At 35.3% G+C, this 22,117-nt stretch overlaps 1 protein-coding gene and 1 pseudogene across 1 annotated transcript; one reads left to right on the plus strand and one right to left on the minus strand.

Moving 5' to 3' along the window:
- Positions 1-6,874: 6,874 nt before the first annotated feature.
- LOC136223251 (uncharacterized) lies at positions 6,875-11,856 on the minus strand. The gene is made up of 7 exons (XM_066011156.1): positions 11,434-11,856; positions 10,243-10,378; positions 9,990-10,071; positions 9,041-9,216; positions 8,068-8,205; positions 7,852-7,991; positions 6,875-7,531 (listed from the first exon to the last, which is right to left on the minus strand). Exons 1-7 carry the CDS (start codon positions 11,549-11,551, stop codon positions 7,275-7,277), a joined length of 1,047 nt encoding a protein of 348 aa, XP_065867228.1. The 5' UTR covers positions 11,552-11,856; the 3' UTR covers positions 6,875-7,274.
- A 6,498-nt stretch (positions 11,857-18,354) lies between these two features.
- LOC136222715 (uncharacterized) lies at positions 18,355-20,137 on the plus strand (annotated as a pseudogene).
- The last annotated feature ends 1,980 nt before the right edge of the window (positions 20,138-22,117 follow it).

The following is a 22,117-nucleotide window of genomic DNA, read 5'->3' on the forward strand; positions in this document are numbered from 1 at the left end:
ATTACATGATTCTTGAACCATTTATTACAAAACAACATGTAATATTGAATTGAATGGATCATGTTAGTTGAGGAAATTATATCAGCAATTGAAAAAACAACTTCATGTTCACAAAGCAAACGACAAATTGATGATATCTGCTATTTATTTATGCTCTTTATACAATTAATATGTTGTTGAAACAATATTTTAGGGAGTAGTTATATAGCACATGGCTGATGGAATGATTATCTCTGCATATCTAATTATCTGTAAATACTTTGTTAATGTCACCATTTCTACCTAAACCCATATTTAGAACAATATATCTGTTAACCACATGGCACAAAAATGTCCACAGATAAGAGGGGACGTAATCCAAAATCTAATTAAAACACCCCTTTTGTTTTTGTTTTAATGGAGTACTACTAGTTTGCTTTTAAATATTTACTAGTTTTTGACCCGTGCGATGCACGGATTCATCTTAATATATAAATATTAACAAAAATATAATTAATAATTACAATTAATGATATAAAAAATGAGGAAGTGACATCTCAGCTCCATCGTTACTGTTTTATATTATATATAGATATGCAAAGAAATAGAGAGATTTTAGGGACTAATTTAAATTATGTAGAACTTTTAGATATAGATATGCAGAGAATTAGAGAGATTTTAGAGATTAATTTAAATTTTGTAGAACTCTTAGATATAGTATGGATAAAATAATCTTTTTATAAATAAATATAATAATATAACTAAAGTTAATATATTATATTTTTTATTAGTAAAAAAGGAGGAAGTGGCACCTCAGCTCCATCGTTACTGTTTTATGTTATATATAGAATATAGATATGCAGAAAATTAGAGGGATTTTAGGGATTAATTTAACTTATGCATAACTTTTAGATATAGATATATAGAAAATTAGAGAGATTTTAGGGATTAATTTAAATTATGTAGAACTTTTAGATATAGATATGCAGAGAATTAGAGAGATTTTAGGGATTAATTTAAATTCTAAGATATAGTACAGATAAAATAATATTTTTATAAATAAATATAATAATATAACTCAAGTTAATATATTATATTTTATATTATATTTTTTATCAATAAAAAAGGAGGGACTGACACCTCAGCTCCATCGTTACTGTTTTATATTATATATAGATTTGTCTAATGCTTCCCCAGCCCCCTTAACTTGTCCAAATTGACCATTTTACTCCCTCAACTCATCGAATGTCCTATTTACCTCCTTAACTCCATAAAAGTGGTATTTTTCACCCCGTTATAATCCGTTATCGAAGCCTAAACTGATAAAAAAAATTAAACGTTAAACCTATATTTACGTTATTTTGTAAGTGAAACCTAAATTGATAATTCCACAAAAATCATATGCCTATTTTGGTACATTATCCCTACATATAATGTACTTAACTTGTTTATATTAATGTTCTTGTTATTTGTATTTTTTATTCTTTCTTTCGCTTTTCAACTTTTTTGACTAATACAAAGGGATACGAAATACCATTTTTATGGAGTTAAGATGGTAAATAGGATCATAAGTGGTGAGAAATACCACTTTTATGGAGTTAATGGGGGTAATAGGATATTCGATGAGTTGAGAATGGGTAAAATGACAAATTTAGACAAGTTAAGAGGGTGAGAAATACCATTTTTATGGAGTTAAGATGGTAAATAGGACATTGATGAATTGAAGAGGTAAAATAATCAATTTAGACAAATTAAAAAGGCTGGAAAAGTATTAAACCTATTTATTTGTTAAACTCCAATTATATGTTTGTACTTTGATATAAGAGTAAATATATAAATTAAAATAGAGTAATAATAAAATATGTGAATAAAAATTAAAAAATTAAGAGAGATAGATTTCCACTTCCGTAAGGAAAAAAAAAACATGGAGCCTCGAAAATATTTCCACTAATAATAGGAATATATAAATTAAAACTCCTTTAAACACATCCAGATTTAGGAGTGTAGCCTTTTCAAACTCATATATTTGTCTTTCCATTTTAAAGGAAGAGTTTTAGGCCTTGTTTAGATGAAGTGTAACTAAAGTAAGGTAATATAAGGTGAAGTAGGTGGGGTGTATAAAATAACTTGTTGTGTTTGGATGGAAAATAGAATAAATGATAGTTTAATAATGTAATTATATATAAAATTACTTTCATATATAAATAAAATGAAGACAAAATGTAATTTTGGGAAAGCACATTTTTCCAACAGTCGATGACTTGTACAATAATTTAACAGCCAAATTGTGCCCTCCCCCAAGTAACTCTAAAAGAAAAAGATGAATTTTTTAGATGAAGCTTTTCCTCTCAAGCAAAGACTATTTATATAGTCTGTGAATTACAAGTTGTCAATTACGATAACTTGTAATTTCGGTCAGGGGCGTATACAGGGGGGCCTGGGGTGCCCGGGCCCCTCCAGCCACCGGAACCACCATGGCCACGAGTAGTTTCGGCCCCCTAAAATATTAGTGTATATACACTATGTGTAGTAATATTTCATTGTTTAAAGGTAGATGAGATGGTTAAAAGACTTACTTCTTTTTAAAAGGTCCTAGGTTCAATTCCCCCTAACCTCAATTTATTTTAGAAAGTGTTTACTTAAATATAAAAATGTTATAATTTTTTTTGAAACTAGTATTGAACTAATAAAAAAAATTAAATATATTCCATTACATGTTTAGCTTGTCCAAAATTCAAAATTTCTAATTTTTTTCGGCCTGTTAGGGATTTCTAAATCCAAATTTCTAATTTTTTTGGGCTTGTTAGGCCTCTATAAATCCAAATTGCTAATATTTTTTTTGGCTTGTTAGGCCTTTCTAAATCCAAATTTTTAATTTTTTTGGCCTCTTAGGTCTCCTTAAAATAAGTTCTTGATCATTCAAATTATAACACGCATATATACAAAAAAAAAAAAATAAGTAAGTTCGAATTAGTAAAAAAAATTTCCCGAACACACGTGTAAAATCGGCCCCCCAACCGACTGATCATGTATTCTCCGCTGATTTCGGTGCATAATTGCATCCAAATCTATATTGTTTTTCAAACCAAACTCGTGGTTAGACTTTACAAATCTTCATACCATATAATCTCTTTAATTGGAGCTTACGTTGATTAGCTTGTTCCACAACTCAAACAATTTTTTTTGGATTTTACACCCAAGATACCATGAAAGATTTAGCAAAATATTTCGACTCGTCTATTATTAAAAAAAAAAATTAATTACATTAGGTGGTTTTGCTTATTTACAGATTGGTACCTGTGACATTTTTTTATAGACACAATCATGTGGTTTGTAAAATTTTCCATTTATGTTCACTCTGTCAAAATTTGACCAATAACGATCTCGAAATGAAAATTTTCAAGAATTAAATGATATTTTAAGCAAATTTAATTCTTCAATCTTTTACATTTGATTTAGGTGTTGTTTTTTTTATGAAAGAGAAAGTTACTGAGAGAAAAAACTCCGAAAATGATGATTTTGAAAAATAAAAAATATGGATAGTAAATATGATATTAAACAACTTTAATTCTTGAAAATTTTCATTTTGAAGTCGTTATCGACCAAATTTGGCAAAGTAAAAAAAAATACAAAATTTTGCAACCATAAAGTTTTGTTTGCAAAGAAAAATTATCATCTGCAAATAAAAATAAATCCGTTTTCCCTAAAGGAAAACGGGTAGGCTACCCGTTTCTTCCTAGGTAGAAACGGGTAGGCTACCCGTTTTTACCTAGGAAAAAACCGGTAGTTCATACTATCGGTCCAAGGACCGGACCGTATGGGCTACCTGTTTAGAGCAAATTCAACGCAAAAAAAAATTTGTTTCAAGTTAAATTCGTTAAATTTCAGATTATTGGTAAATACGAAACTTAGATGTTCAAGTATTTTTCCTTGTTTTGGAGGGCATGATTTTTCTTCGTTTTGTTCTTCGGGATTGAGAGAATTTCACTTTTTTGAATGAAAAATGAAAATGGCTAAAATGTCAAAGAGGAAGCGACGATAAGTAAAATAGGGGCGACGTATAGCAATCCACTTTATATAGCCTCACCTAAGGTTACTTTGTGTCTTGCTTTCAGATGTGGGATAGATTTTTATACAAAAAAACAAAAATCCATCACAGCAGCCAAGAGACCAAACCGAGTTACATACACTCCTCTTTTATAGTAATATTATTATTATAAATATAACACAAAAATCTCATATTATTATACTATACACTTATATATTATATATGATTTATATTAGGCTTAATACATCATTGGTACCCTTTAACTTGTGCAAAAAGTTTGATTGGTTCCCTAAACTTTTAAAATATCCTGATAGCTACTTCAATTTGCATAAAATGTTCAGTTAGCCCCCGAACTTACATAAAATGTAATCAATTAATCACTCAGTCGCAAAAAAAAAAAAAAAGTTAAATGTGGAAGATATATTCCACGGATCTTAGAATGTTATTACATAATTCAAAATAGATTAAAAATAAAATTATTGCTTGCTCAACTATACAACTTGTCTTCTCTAATATTAGAACCGTATACCCCGATTTTAGTCGTTTAACTTTTTTGAAGACTCGTGCAATACATCTTCCGCATTTAACTTACTTTTTTGCAACCGAGTAATGAATTGATTATATTTTACACAAGTTCAGGGGACTAACTGAACATTTTATACAAGTTGAGGGGGCTATCCAGTGGCGAATACAGGATTACTCGGTTGGGGGGGCCGATTTTACATGTGCGTTTGGGGAAAAAAATTTGCTAAATCAAACTTGCTTAATTTTTTTTTTATATATATGTGTTATAATTTGAATGGTCAATAACCAATTTTAAGTATTAATGTACAATTTCTCAAAATTAAGATAGATTTCGTTTAATAGTCCTAATAGTAAAAAAAATGGATTTAGGGAGGGCTGAACATGTAAAAAAATTAAAAAATTTGATTTCAGATGGCCTAACAGACCAAAAAAATTTAATAATTTGGATTTAAGGAGACCTAATAGGCCAAAAAAAATTAGAAATTTGGATTTATGGAGTACCTAATAGGTCTAAAATATTGAAATTTTGAATTTTGGACAAACTTAACACGTAATGGGATATATTTAATTTTTTTATTAGTTCAATGCTAGTTTTTAAAAAAAATATAACATTTTTACATTTTTTTATTTTTAGTTTTAAAATTTTAAAATGTAATTTAGAAATTCAGTTGTTTGAGTCTCAAAAATAAGAAATTATTTTTTTAATTGAAAAGACATAATAAAAATGAGTTCAAAAGTGTTATGAAAATAAATAAATTAATTAATAATGGTAACATAGTTTTATAATTATTGAAAAATAAAATTTAAATAAATAAACGCTTTCTAAAATAAATTGAGGTTGGGGGAATTGAACCTAGTATCTTTTAAAAAAAGCAGATGTTTTTAACCATCTCATCTACCTTTAAACAATAAAATATTATTACATAGAGTCTATATACACTATTGCTAATATTAGGGAGCGGCCGAAACTACTCGTAACCATGGAAGTTCCGGCGGCCGGAGGGGCCCGGGCCCCCTCCCCCGCTCCGGGGGCTATCGAAACACTTTAAAAATTTAGAAGGGCAATCAAGCTTTTTAAACAAGTTCAGGACGCAAATGATTTATTAAGCCTTTATATTATTATTATTATTATTATTATTATTATTATAGCTCACATAATATATAATTTATGGCATGCTATACCATAGTGATGTATTAGATTATATAAAATTTATAAAAAGGCTTAATACATTATTTGCGCAGCTAAGGAACATTCGGACAATCATATGTCTTATATTAATCTCCGACACACCTCCACACGCAAATGTCCATTGGGCTTGCAACATGCACAACACAGGCCCATCCCGCCATGTGTTTTATTAATTCCACAAATTAATGAGGTTGCCGGGACTCGAACCCAGGACCACTTGGTGGAACTGGCTCTAATACCATGTCATGGAACCGATTGAACTAAAAGTTCGAATCTGATAGTTAAGGCTCAATCATATTTCTTATATTAATCTCCGACACAGGCCCATCGCGCCTTGCGTTTTTAATTCCACAAATTAATGAGGTTGTCGGGACTCGAACCCTCGACCGTTTGGTCCTAGAGACTCTGATACCATGTCATGGAACCGATTGAACTAAAAGCTCGAGCTGATAGTTAAAGGTCCACTTCATATTAATAGCTGACACACCCCCACACGCGAAAGCACACTTGGACTTGAAGTGTGACAACACAGGCCCATATTACCATGTCCTGCAAATAACTCAACAAATGGGGCTGCCAGGAATCGAACCCAGGACCACTTGGTCACACTGGCTCTGATACCATGTCATGGAACCGATTGAACTAAAAGCTCGAACTGATAGTTAGGGCTCAATCATATATCTTATATTAATCTCCGACATCATATGCTAGTCATTGTCCATAATTTTGACATATAACCTAGTGATACATGACCGTTCTTTGACCGCTATGTGAATTCCTGCTAGTATATTTATATCGGTCATTATCTTGATCCTTAACATACCGTCAGAAAACATTTGAGTAACCTCTTACTTAGTTCTTGTTTGAAACTTACTGGACATTTCCCAATATCTAAAAAGTTTCAAGGAGATAATATCAGTTTTATAATTTATTTAATTAGTTGATTAAATTAACATGAGGATAAAGTTCAAGTCAACAGCAACATCAACAGTTTTGAATTCAGTAATATCATCTAATTAATATATTCAAAATTACATTTGCAACTCGATTTGTGCTTATTAGAACTAATGTTTCGCTGCTAAAAAATCTCTCATAAGATTTTAAACTGATTTTGTTTAAACAAATTGTAAGAGTATCAAATAATTTGAACTGAGATAAACCTTTTTGAACTTGGATACAAGATTTATCCGCATCCATGAAAAGACAATAACATAGCCCTTATGTACGGATCTATGAAATGAAGTACTTTTTTTAAGGTAAACCAAAAACATTTCTTACACATAATCAACCTACCTACACTATATGATATCATTCACTCTTTACATGTTCTGCTATATTTACCATTAAAAACCTTAGAATAAAATGGAACTCAATTACAAAACGTTAATTTTAAAAAAAAAAAAAAAAAAAAAAAAGTGAAGTCCATTCTTATTTCAGCAGAATCATCAAAAAGACACATGCTCATGCCTATACCTTCTTCGCACTAAGCAGAGAGCTGAAAATCAAAACCCTACACCAATTTAAAGCCCTTACTCAGACATCTATAGCCTTTTCAGCAGTTTTCCCTTCTTTACTTATATGAATACCTTCCACCTTATGGGCAAGATCATCAGTTGATGTTTTCAATTTTCCACTTGCCCCATTTTCGGCAACTGCATCATTTTCATCGCTATTTGTAGGCCCTGTCTGCCATATTCTGATGGTTCCGTCTTCAGATCCTGAAGCATAAGATTCTCCTCCAGGTGAAAATCGCACACAGTGAACCGGACCATGGTGACCTTTGTTGCATCCTATCCAAGAGAATGAGAAACCTCGAATATCAGCATATTTAATAATACATCACACTTCTTACAAACCAACAATTTATTTGAAGCGTCAGCAGAACAAGGCCTCCGAATAATCACAGTTACTTTGACAAGAATAAGAAAATCAAGGATAGCTTTCAATTTGATGGTAAGAACGCATCAATACTCTCATAGAGAATACTCTTGAAATTTGTTGCCGGATATGATCTATATTCATTTCGAAAAGATAAAAACACTATGAACCAAGTTCTCTACTTGCATCTTCCTTATTTACTAAAAAGGATAACCAGTTCAGAATAACATACCGATCTCTTCTCCTGTATGGAAATCAAGTATATGGATCCACATGTCTTCTCCACCAGCAACAAATTTATTTCCAAATTTTGGTTCCAACGAAGCTGATTCCACATTGCATGACATATTGTAGCTTTTCACTACTCCAAAACTGGAAATAAATACAATTTTTAGTCAATGCCCTACAAAATCACAAAGATTTATAGATATATTCAAATTCAACTTACTGATTTGCATCCCAAAACTTAACCGTTGAACCATCAGCTGTCGTAATGTAGCGACCGTCCTGACTCACTTCAGCACTTGTTACAGGTGACCTAGTCTCAAGTGTTTGAACAATTTTTCCACTTCTTATGTCCCATAATCTGGAAGAGTTGCAATAAATTAAAAACAAAAACTGCCACAATAAAGGTTTCTAAACAGAAAAGAAAACTATTTCTGACATTGATTAGGGCAAATATTTGAGAAGACAATGATATTGTTTTACCTTTGTGCATGATAACTGAAGAAGCAGTAACGAGGGCAGACAAGACAATAGTACACAACTCAAATAGTCAACATAACATCCTTGATATAGCTCAAACAGATGCCAAATTATTTAAATTCTCCGGATGAGGAAATAATCAGTACCGCCCATCAACATCTTGTTTGGTACTAGAGACCTAAGTAGTCATTATTGTGAAGCCAGTGCCACGCTTCTAAAATTGGGCATGAAAACTGATCTGATTTGTTTAAGGGTGATTCTGGGGATAACAATTTATATGAAGTATCCCATCAACACAATTTAGTTGGCATAAAAACCAGCCACGCTTTGACTACTATTTGCCTAACCACCAAATTTGGCTAGGTGGTAGCTGATATGAGATCTTTCATTCGACCACTAAAAATATATTTATTTGCTCCACTCCAGGGAAATTTAGCCGCCTATAATCTATTATTCTTTTAGGTCCAAAAAGCCAGCCTTTTACTAGTTATTCTATAAATGGTTTCAGGACAGCTTCTCACAAGGTCCAACTGAAGAGGCAAAGAGAACCAGATTTTATATAAAATGTAGAGTTTGAGATTGTTTGATGTCCAAGAAATAACTAGTGCATGGTCATAAACAACCATTATCAAAATACAGAACTACAAACCCAAGGTAGAATAATGCAAAGTTGACTACAGCAATTACATCTGAATTGTTCTTTCTGTAATTCGTACCTCACACCACCTATATCAGTGCAAGAACTTAATATGGTCTGGTCACTGTGAAGCCATGCAACAGTTCTAACTGAACCAGGTGAACTGTCAACTTCTCTTGGGGGAGCATCTGGACGATTCAAGTCAAATATACGAAGAATCTTCTCCATTCCACCTGTAAGTAGAAGGTGTGTATCCTGCACAAGGGGAAAAACTATATACAGCTTGCACACACTCAGACTAGAGAAAAGGCAACAAGTCATACTATTAACTGAAAAAGAGGAATTCCATAAGCATATAGATGCAAGCATGTGCACCAATATTGGATGAAATATCCATAAAATTACATAGGTTTTTTTTTTTTGTTGTTGTCAATCATGTACTTAATCTGCAACCTAAAAATGGTTTAAAACCACAAATATTGCGCAGCAACTGAAAATACAGCGAAGGAAAAGTCTCAACAAACAAGCCAAGTCAGAACAAGCTTTTATAAGTGAGCCAGGAACACCCTACTATAGTTATCAGGAAAGAATCATAGTCTCCTATATGGTACTCATGAAAACTTGTTCATGAGAAGCACAAAATATATTACTTCCATTATATTCTAAAGAATGTTTGCTTGGATGGTTCAGATTATTACAGGACACTTGTAGACAATCAATAGAATAAAATTTGACTATCACTATCTGAACAATCTAGAATTTGAGGGCAAATTCTCTTTTAGCTTTTCGATACCATCATTTGATGATTCTTGTTGCTTCAATTTATCCATTTGATACTAAATAGTTTTGTGGTTGAATGTAAATGAAGTATAACTAACTAATGGGCATCTAGAGCTACAAATGTCCATGCATGCTGTGGGGTGAGGGGTGTGATCCTATGATAAAAAGTTCCCTGTCTCTATCCTTAAGTCAAGAAGAACAAAATTATATAATCTCGTCAATAGAGTGTAATAGAAAATAAACCATACCTCTGAAAATGCACATGCTCGGACAATGTGCTTGTGTTCGAAAGAGTGTAACTCATCTCCCGTCAATGCATCCCACAATTTTCTGAAACATAAAAATAGAATATTTTATTCTACAGCTTATAACTTCCATAAAATGGTTGGTCCAGCATTATCACTGTTGCTATTATGTACAAAAACAAGCTTATTTGTGTGTGAGTATGTGAGAGAGGGATAGAGGTATTAGAGTCTTAAAGAGGAAAGTGTAATTACATACGCAGTAAAATCTGCAGAGGCAGATGCTGCTCGTAATGCACTAGTATCTAAACAGCAGCTCCACACTGCACCTTTATGCCCTTCAAAGGTTCCAATCCAATCACCAGTCTCCCCATTTCTCAACATTGGGCTAGAATCTGAATTTCAAAAGCAATATAGTTAAAGCTGAGAACTGAAAAATATCTCATTAAAACATATGAAACGCAGCTAGGAAAAGATCTTCCTGTCAAGTGCAGAGGTTAAACATACATTTTAAGGTATGAAATACTAATAGAAAATGCAATGTAAGCTCCTATGAACACCAACTCATGGAGGAAAAAAAAATAACATTAGGAAGATGGCATAGTAGATAGGAGTAGAATATAAAAAAAATTTCGGTTATCTTTTGAAAACCGAGAAACTGATTTCATCTATAAACAAACCTGAAAATATCGAAGAAGGAAAATTTACACTTAAGACCACTAAGCAGCAACTCAAACAAAAAAGGATACATATATATAATTTAGAGAGCGGGTAACAAATGTTCAGGGAAATGGATAACTAGTGACAGTGAGACAACTGCACTGTTAAGTACCAAGATCGAAATATTTCAATTTGATTACTTGAAAGCAATCAGTAATTTCCGGGTTCAAGTTTACAGTTAACAAAGTAAACATGCAAAATTACTTGAAAAGTCCAATATAAACTTGTACAGATACTGAAATGACATGAAGGAACTTAAATAGAGAACACAACCAATTGATTACTTAAATAACTAATTAATATCCAAATTCAAAGCTAATAAAACAGAGTGAATTAAATAATCCAAACCAGAATTCGCATTGTGGATAAAAAAAAAATGATCTCTTGATGCCAGTCTAAAATTCAATTAGTTGGAAGAAACCAAAGCCACAGTACAAAAGGTAACAAAACATGAGATCACACGTTTAACGATAAGATCACCATTACGATATATTAATATAGCGAAACTATCAACAGAAAGCAAACCAGAACCTTGCCAGAAGATTATCAAATGACTGTTCAGAAAATAAATAAAAACTACTGTAGTGGAATACAATCTCCCAGTGAAACTAAAACCGAATGACTACACAAACAAAGACGATGTAATCAAATGTGCAATTGACTCCAAATATTGAGCCAAAACCTATATAGTTTAACAGAAACACGATAAAAAAAAAAAATATTAGCTTACCTTTACTGGCACTGATGAGAAAAAATCCATCAGGAGTAACAGGACTGTAGCACAAATCCACAACAGGACGCGAATGCCCGTGGCAAACTAAAGGCACTGTCACCTTCTTCTTGTCCATGTCCGTCACTCAATGAACAACTACAAATTCAATGGAGCCCAGAAACAAAAGAAACCCTAACAGATCAGTCAAAAACTGAACGGATTTAACTTGTGGTTGTTAGTTTTTGCCTTTCAGAACAAAATACTTATACAATATCCAATTTACATTTTCCCGCCCAAGGGTTTCTAAAGGGAAGAAAAGCAAAAATGAAAGGAATGGCGGCGAACGGGAGCAAGGGAGAGAGGACGAGCAGCCAGAACTCCGAGAAGGAAATCTCGATCCGAAGCCCAGGTGTGCCTTTATACTGGCAGTTGACTGAAATACCCTTGTTTTTTGTTCAGAATAGCTGCTCGACAGTATCAAGGAAGGGGATGTAAATGTATAAATTTGTTTTTTTGTTTTTTAAGTGAATTTTCCTTAATAGTTTTGTTTGCAGTACAAATTTATTGTTGAAGTAGTAGATTATAAAATTTTATCATCTAATAATATTTTTTTTGAAGTATTCATCTACTAATATTTTTAAGTAATATAATAATATCAATTTTATTTATGTATAAAAAAAATTGAACACGAATATAATAATTAATTATTATTTGATGTGTAAAAAGTTCATCTCCATTTTCTTTCCTCTTCTCTTTTTTTCTTTCATTTTTTCCTTACTTTTCTCCTAACTCCTTTCTAACCGGATCTATCCGAGGAGGAAGAAGGAAGTTTGTCTTCCTTCTTCCTCCTCCCATCTATATTTTAGATTTGCATCTTCTTAGTTTTGTAACTTTAGTTGGTTTGAAATCTATTACTTTTTTGAAGTTCTTTTCGTCAGATCTACATCTGCTAGCCATACTTCTATCTTTTATCCTTGTTTCGGTTTTAGCACAAGCGAAAAAGATTTATCTTATCCGTAGATCTATAGATCTGCGTGGTTGCACAATAGAAATGGACTCAGATCCGAATGTCCGGAGGAGTTTGAAGGATGAAGAACGGATTGCAGCAGTATTTCAACGAGATTCGACTTTCAAGGAGTATATGGTTTCTAGTTTCTTTGTATTGTTTCTACCTTTAATGGTTTTTATTGCTCATTGTAGTCTTTTTTCTTCCTGTAATGGATCTTGTACTGGCACTAGCCTGTATGGGTATGAGGTTTTATTCCTCATTTTTTATGTATCTGTATCTCTGAACTTCCTTATCTAATGAAATGATACCTACTATTTTATCAAAAAAAAAAATTATTATTTGATGTGTTTTTTTTTTTTTTTTGTTGAAACAAAGTAGAAACTCATTGGTTGATCAAATCGGACGCGATAATTCCCTGCAGCCAAACCGGAGCAGAAAATGACACAAAATCGCTAGCATTGGACAGGCATGTCGTGCAACGACGTGGGTCCCCCTGTTCGCTAGACGCGGAGAAAAAGACATTGTAAAGTCATGTCGACTACTTAAGATAAGCTTACAGTCCTGAATAATTGAACCAAAAACAGAAAAATCTAACGTATCAGAATTGATGCTATTAACCACAAGCAAAGAGTCACTTTCAAAGCAAACATTTATACAATTCAGATAAACACACCAAAACAGTGCTTCACGGAGGGCGAGCACTTCAGCCTCCCTGATGTCGGTGATGAACGGGAACAGACGGCTTCGACAAGCCATCAAGGATCCGTCGGAGGAACGGAGCAAGGCTCTTATCCCGCTACGGACCTCATTTCTAAAATAAGACGCATCACAGTTGAAATTTTTTGGTTACAGACGGGGGCTGAATCCACCGCCTTTCACGTGTCTGAACCGCAACAGCAGTCGGGCCATGGGTTTGGGAGGAAGTAGCAGTATCGTACATGTCCTCTGGTTGCAGTGATGCGTTTTCTGGCGATGATAGATTACGGACAGCAGCATCCAGATGCGGTAGGGGAGTGATGACGCCAGGAGACCGTCGAGCCACGGAGGGACCCGCGTCGGAGAATGGGGGCCGAGATAGGCCAGTAGCAGATGGCCCCGTCAGCAAGGAATCAGCAGCAGTGTTAGCAATTGGTATAGACGGAGCCGTCGTCGGAGGCTCGTGTGCAGGCCGGATCTGTTCATTACGGACAGCAGCCTACCGCACACCATTTTCTTCAGAAGTGCCACGCAGTAAAGGGGGGAGCCGGAGCTTTAGTTTTTGCAAGGCGCCAAGCAGTAAGGTAGTTGGATGATAAGGAGATCGCCACTTCTGGTAGTTGAAATTTGCTTTCCCAGACAAGTTGGTTTCTTTGGTTCCAAATCACCCAAAGAGTCATCGCCACCTTGGTTAGGTCCACTTCGTTGATAGACACCAAAACCTGCAAAATAGAACTCATTAGATAATCTGATATCTCTGAGTCTACTAGACAGCAGGGGTCTCAGTTGGTCAGGAAAAGATGGAGTTTTGTATGTATGTAAAGGTTTTGATGTGATTCTGAAAGGTGTGAAGCATGGTAATTTGTATTTCTTGCAAGGTTCCACTGTTACAGGTTCAGTTGATGTTGCATCGTCAGAGATTCACCACGAAGATATGACAAAGCTATGACATATGAGACTTGGTCATATGGGTGAAAAAGGGATGCAGATTCTATCAAATGATGATCTTCTTGGTGGTCATAAGGTTAAGAGTATGGAGTTTTATGAACATTATGTCTTTGGGAAACTACATCGCAACAAGTTTCCCAAGGCTATTCACATAACAAAAGGCGCACTTGATTACATCCACTCTGATTGTTGGGGTCCATCTCGAGTTGAGTCTTTGGGAGGTGACATGTATTTTGTGTCTATGATTGATGATTATTCAAGGATGACTTGGGTCATCATGATGAAGCATAAAAATGAAGCTTTCAAGCATTTCAAGCAGTGGAAAGCATTGGTGGAAAACCAAACAGGATAGAAGATAAAGAGGCTGCGAACTGATAATGGTCTGGAATTCTGCTCGTTTGAGTTTGACCAGTTCTGTAAGGATGAAGGGATTGCTCAGCATCACACGGTCAGGAATACACCGCAATAGAATGGTGTAGCTGAATGAATGAACCAGACATTACTAGAGAGGGCGAGGTGCATGCTCTCTAATGTTGGGTTAGATAGAAGATTATGGGTTGAAGCGGTGAACACAACATGTTATCTGATTAACCACGGACAACACATCGGCATACAACTCAAGACGCCTACAGAAATATGGCCAGGAAAGGTTGTTGATTACTCAAATTTGAAAGGTTTTGGATGCACAATTTACTATCATGTTAATGAGGGTAAGCTAGAGCCAAAAGCCAAGAAGGGAGTGTTCGTAGGCTATGGAGATGGAGTTAAAGGCTTCAGGATCTGGTCACCATCAGAGAAAATGGTCATTCTGAGCAGAAATATAGTCTTTGACGAAAAATCTCTGCTTGGACCCATTGTGAAGTCTACAACTGCAACAGAAACTGATAGCATTTATAAACAGGTGGAGCTTCAGGTCATACAGAGTGAGAGTGGCTTGAAGGAACAAGAGTTAGAATCAGAAATAGAGCTACTAGAATCTACACCATCAGTTTCTCAACCATCTGAAGCTACACATCGTAGCTTAGCTCAAGATCGACCAAGGAGAGTTGGAGTTGGGCCACCTAAGAGGTATGGTTTTAAGGGCATGGTGGGCTATGCACTACAGGTTGCTGAAGAGGTGGACACTCGTGAACCATCAACTTACAAAAAAGCTGTTTCAGGCACCGATTCTGAGAAATGGCTTGCTTCTATAGGAGATGAGATGAAGTCCTTTCATAAGAATCAAACATGGGATTTAGTCATACCACCTCTGGGGAGAAATATTATTACTTGCAAGTGGGTTCTCAAGATGAAGGAAGGGATATCACCTAAAGAGGGAGTCAAGTATATGGCTAAAGTTATTGCTAGAGGTTTCAATTAGAGAGAGGGAGTGGATTATAATGAGATATTCTCACCAGTAGTCAGACACATCTCTGTTAGAGTGTTGCTAGCTATAGTTACACATTAGGATTTGGAGCTTGAGAAACTTGATGTAAAGACAACCTCTCTACATGGAGATTTAGAGGAAGAGATATACATGACCCAACTAGATGGTTTCCAGATTCTTGGAAAGGAGAATTATGTTTGCAAGTTGAAAAAGTCCTTGTATGGACTTATGCAGTCTTCCGAGGCAGTGGTATAAGAGGTTTGACAGCTACATGATGCAGCTGAGCTACACCAGGAGCCCATATGATTGTTGTGTCTATTATAATAAACTGGAAGATGAGTATTTTATCTATCTGGTGTTGTATGTAGATGACATGTTGATAGCTGCAAGGAATAAGCACGACATTAAGAAGTTGAAGGGTCTTCTCAGCGCAGAGTTCGGGATGAAGGATTTGGATGCAGCTCGAAAAATTCTGGGAATAGAGATTTACAGGGACAGATGCAAAAGGAAGCTTTTTCTGTCATAGAAGGGCTATATTCAGAAGATTTTATCAAGATTTGGCATGTCAACCGCAAAGCCCATAGATACTCCTATTGTTGCAAGTGCACACCTATCTATTGCTTTTGCACCTAAGTCGGCTGAAGATAAGGAGTACATGTCTCGAGTTCCCTATGCTAGTGCAGTAGGAAGCTTGATGTATGCAATGGTCTGCACTAGACCTAATCTTGCACAGTCTGTTAGTGTTGTTAGCAGGTTTATGGGTGAACCTGGCAAGGAGCATTGGCAAGCTGTGAAAAGGATCTTTCGGTACCTAAAAGGTACATCTGACGATGGTCTTATTTATGGAGCTGATACAGAGTGTTTGGTGACAGGTTTTTCAGACTCTGATTATGCTGGAGATGTTGACAGTAGAAGATCCATGACTGGTTATGTTTTCACTCTTGGCGGTATAGTTGTAAGTTGGAAAGTTACTTTGCAGCCTACAGTGCTTTGTCTACTACGGAAGCGGAGTATATGGCACTCACTGAAGCTGCTAAGGAGGGGATTTGGCTTAAAGGACTGGTTAGTGATCTTGGTCTATATCATGATCATGCTACAGTGTATTGTGACAGTTTGAGTGCAATCTGTTTAGCCAAGGATCAGGTTCATCATGAGAGGACAAAGCATATAGATGTGAGGTATCATTTTCTGAGAAGTGAGAAGAGGGTCAATGTGAAGAAGGTTGGCACTGCCGACAATCCTGTTGACATGTTTACTAAGCTCGTTCCACAGAGCAAGTTTCAATATTGTTTGGACTTGCTAAACATTAGAGATTACTAGTTGCCTGTGGGCAACTCTGAGGCAGAGGGAGAAGTCTGCTCATCTAGCACTGTCATGAATACATCTGTTATGTTTTCAGGAGGATTCAAGTCAAGGTGGAGATTTATCATAATGCCTTGAATCGGCATATCTTGTTTCCTATTCGGAGTAGTATTGTGTTTCAGATTTCTACTTGGATTCAGAATCGTGGGGACATTGTGGGATCATGGGTTCCTAGTTAGATTAGATTAGATTGGGTAAATACCCCATTATGTAAACCTAATCATGTAATCTATTTTTCTGCCTCCTAATAAATACTATTCTCATTCTGTCCGTAGACTAGCCAACACAACGTTGGTGAACCACGTAAATCTGTGTTTCGATTATTTACTTATTTATCTTTCGTTAATTACGCACAACAAACGTAAAAGTTTAGCTTCCATTCACCTTTATTTTACTCTCAAACAAAGTTAATGTGATATTTAATCTTCCATTAGTTCCATTTACATCCATTAACTTCCTCACAAATAAGAAATAGGGATAATATATAATGAAATGTCTTATTTTATCCCTATCCCCATCTAACATATAAAAAAAATGGAATAATAATTCCCAAATATTTGATTTTTTTTTATCTATATCCCAATTTTCATCCTTATCTCTATCACCATCAAATACCAAATGTCCCCAGGAGTTAAGAATCCTATTCCGAATAAGAATAAACTGACTTTAATATGAATTAGGAAATAATTCTTAGAGAGATAGAACTTCGTCTATTTAGGAGAAACTTGCACTTGTGAGAGATTTCTAACTAAAGTAGGACTAAGATACCTTAGTTAAGAAGGAATGCGTTTCTAGAAGAATGAAACAAATATCCAATCTTGGCAAGGAGGGTCCAATTAATTATCATCTAAGTCGGATCACAACATCTAAATCATAATCTCAAATATTCACATTTATCGTCACAAACAAGCTGTTAAAATGCACGAAAATGCTACAAATATGTTTTACCTCTCTAGTTTCCTTTATTAGCTCTTATTGAAATTGTTCCACCTCAAGGGTATATTTGCAAAATACAAAGTTTACAACCGGAAAAACAAAAATATTTGTAAATACCGGGTCAATTACATGTTTAAAAAGAACCAGGTCCATAATTGAAAAATCAAACAAAAGCCCAACTTCTTCAACACTGTAAAAGCACCGCTCTCTGCATTTTCGTCTCTGCGCTTAGCCCCTTTACAGGCTCTGTATCTGTATCTGTATCTCCCTATTTTTCATTTTTTCAGTTCTCCTTTCTGAATTCACTAATAATAATTATTTTCATTCTTCGTTTATAACATTTTCATAGCTCTATCAGCAGAATATCATAGTTTTAGCTAAGCATCATTGACGAAAAATTACACATATTTTGAAGATTTTTCAAGGAAGAGAACTATTTTTTTTACTTGATTTGGGTATTTAGGTTAATTTGCAGTGCATTTGAATTGTGAATTGGATACTGTATCAGTATTTTGTTCTGAAAGGAAGAAAATAATAACAAATTAAATTCATCAAGTTTTTTATCTGTTAGGGTTTCTTTTATTTTGGGCTTTATTGAATTGTTGTTTATTGAGCGACAGACATGGATAAGAAGAAGGTGGCAGTGCCTTTAGTGTGCCACAGACATTCGCGCCCTGTTGTGGATTTATTTTGCAGTCCTGTTACTCCTGATGGATTTTTTCTCATCAGTGCCAGTAAAGGTACGCTCTTTTCTTGTATATTTTTTTCTTTTTCTTTTTTAGGTAGTATATATTGCTTAGCTCTGTAATTGGAGTCAATTGTATATTTGATGAAATGTCTATGTTTATATAATCATTCGATATTAGCAATGTAATTATACTGTTGATTTTGTTAACTGGAAATGTAAACTTGGAATAGTGATTGTTTTTAAATATTCAGATATAAATATTTGGATCATGATACTTAAATTTGCAGTTGTATCACTGGATATTCATTTTCCTGAACTTTTGAATTGTATTTTTTGTCTCGTTTTTGTGGTAGTCGCTATTTAGTAGTATCAACTGCAAATTTTGCGAAGTTGCATTTTCAAATTTGTATATAGATGTAATCAATATTCTCTGTTTTCAAAAGATAACTAAAAACAAAATGCTAATTATGATCCTATCTGATATGTTGATTTTTCAAGTCTAGGAATTCAGATTCTATCAGTTCTTGGTTAATATTTTAATAAACCAGAAAATTTAGGTTTGGCCTCTACACTTTGCAGAAAGATCATTTTCTTCCTTTGTTTCATACCAAGACTGCCATTTTACATTTTTTCATAAGAAGTTTTGGTTCTCTGCTTCAACTAAATTGTTTTTGAAATTCAGATTCTAGCCCAATGTTGAGAAATGGGGAGACTAGTGATTGGCTTGGAACCTTTGAAGGGCATAAAGGTGCAGTGTGGAGCTGCTGCCTGGATACTAATGCATTACGTGCAGCATCTGCCTCTGCAGATATTACTGCGTATGTAATTACATTTTCCTCTTTCAGACTCTAAAATTTCTCCCTTTTACCCTCGGGCACATCATACTTTTTCCTCATAATAGCAACTGCGAGAATGATAGAGATAAACCATTTTTGGATGTTAAAAGTCGTAGAGTAAATTGTCCAATTTTTACTTTTCAGAAAATTGTGGGATGCATTGATGGGGGATGAATTACACTCTTTTGAGCACAAGCATATTGTCCGAGCATGTGCGTTTTCATAGGTAAGATTTATTTTCTATTACCAAAACTGTTTTCTTTCTTGTTGACATAAAGACGGGGAACTTTTATCATTAGGAGCAAGCAAACTTCTTTTCTTTACGCATATTTGTACATTTGTCTCTTAGATGCCAAGAAATGATTTTTATATCATTTACATTCAACCACAAAGTTATTTATAGTGATATCCACATTTTACGCTCTTGATCCCTTAGAAGTGTCTTCTAAGGTATGAGCCTTTTGTAACATCTAAGCAATGATTCTGTAAAATTGAATGGTTGTAGTTTGTTCTTTTCATACTTAGCATTGACAAGTTTCTTATAACTTTTTAAAATGATCAGATTTTATTTTTTATTTGTTATTTTACGTATATAATTTTCTGGATGCCTAACCCAATCTCAGCAAACATGCATGCACACATCTATGATATCTGTGGAATTCCTCATTTTTCAGTTAAGTTGTATATCACTTGTTGCTTTTTCTCGTCTTAGTGTGTACAAGCTATGAAATAAGATACCCTTTGTGCAGGATACAAACCTTCTACTTATAGGTGGAATGGAAAAGATCCTTCGCATATTTGATTTGAATCGTCTCGATCCACCCCCTAGAGAAGTTGACAGTTCACCTGGTTCAATTAGAACTGTTGCATGGCTTCAATGAAGAATAATCTCAAGCGTGCTTCTTAACATAGTGCATAGCCCACCATGTCCTCAAAACCATACCACTTAGGTGGCCCAACTCCAACTCTCATTGGTCGATCTTGAGCTAAGCTACGATGTGTAGCTTCAAATGGTTGAGAAAATGATGGTGTAGATTCTAGTAGCTCTATTTCTGATTCTAACTCTTGTTCCTTCAAGCCACTCTCACTCTGTATGACCTGAAGCTCCACCTGTTTATAAATGCTATCAGTTTCTGTTGCAGTTGTAGACTTCACAATGGGTCTAAGCAGAGATTTTTCGTCAAAGACTACATTTCTGCTCAGAATGACCATTTTCTCTGATGGTGACCAGATCCTGAAGCCTTTAACTCCATCTCCATAGCCTACGAACACTCCCTTCTTGGCTTTTGGCTCTAGCTTACCCTCATTAACATGATAGTAAATTGTGCATCCAAAACCTTTCAAATTTGAGTAATCAATAACCTTTCCTGACCATATTTCTGTAGGCGTCTTGAGTTGTATGCCGATGTGTTGTCCGTGGTTAATCAGATAACATATTGTGTTCACCGCTTCAACCCATAATCTTCTATCTAACCCAACATTAGAGAGCATGCACCTCGCCCTCTCTAGTAATGTCTGGTTCATTCATTCAGCTACACCATTCTATTGCGGTGTATTCCTGACCGTGTGATGCTGAGCAATCCCTTCATCCTTACAGAACTGGTCAAACTCAAACGAGCAGAATTCCAGACCATTATCAGTTCGCAGCCTCTTTATCTTCTATCCTGTTTGGTTTTCCACCAATGCTTTCCACTGCTTGAAATGCTTGAAAGCTTCATTTTTATGCTTCATCATGATGACCCAAGTCATCCTTGAATAATCATCAATCATAGACACAAAATACATGTCACCTCCCAAAGACTCAACTCGAGATGGACCCCAACAATCAGAGTGGATGTAATCAAGTGCGCCTTTTGTTATGTGAATAGCCTTGGGAAACTTGTTGCGATGTAGTTTCCCAAAGACATAATGTTCATAAAACTCCATACTCTTAACCTTATGACCACCAAGAAGATCATCATTTGATAGAATCTGCATCCCTTTTTCACCCATATGACCAAGTCTCATATGTCATAGCTTTGTCATATCTTCGTGGTGAATCTCTGACGATGCAACATCAACTGAACCTGTAACAGTGGAACCTTGCAAGAAATACAAATTACCATGCTTCACACCTTTCAGAATCACATCAAAACCTTTACATACATACAAAACTCCATCTTTTCCTGACCAACTGAGACCCCTGCTGTCTAGTAGACTCAGAGATATCAGATTATCTAATGAGTTCTATTTTGCAGGTTTTGGTGTCTATCAACGAAGTGGACCTAACCAAGGTGGCGATGACTCTTTGGGTGATTTGGAACCAAAGAAACCAACTTGTCTGGGAAAGCAAATTTCAACTACCAGAAGTGGCGATCTCCTTATCATCCAACTACCTTACTGCTTGGCGCCTTGCAAAAACTAAAGCTCCGGCTCCCCCCTTTACTGCGTGGCACTTCTGAAGAAAATGGTGTGCGGTAGGCTGCTGTCCGTAATGAACAGATCCGGCCTGCACACGAGCCTCCGACGACGGCTCCGTCTATACCAATTGCTAACACTGCTGCTGATTCCTTGCTGACGGGGCCATCTGCTACTGGCCTATCTCGGCCCCCATTCTCCGACGCGGGTCCCTCCGTGGCTCGACGGTCTCCTGGCGTCATCACTCCCCTACCGCATCTGGATGCTGCTGTCCGTAATCTATCATCGCCAGAAAACGCATCACTGCAACCAGAGGACATGTACGATACTGCTACTTCCTCCCAAACCCATGGCCCGACTGCTGTTGCGGTTCAGACACGTGAAAGGCGGTGGATTCAGCCCCCGTCTGTAACCAAAAAATTTCAACTGTGATGCGTCTTATTTTAGAAATGAGGTCCGTAGCG

Source organism: Euphorbia lathyris, chromosome 3, assembly GCF_963576675.1.
Source record: "Euphorbia lathyris chromosome 3, ddEupLath1.1, whole genome shotgun sequence".
Lineage (NCBI taxonomy): Eukaryota > Viridiplantae > Streptophyta > Magnoliopsida > Malpighiales > Euphorbiaceae > Euphorbia > Euphorbia lathyris.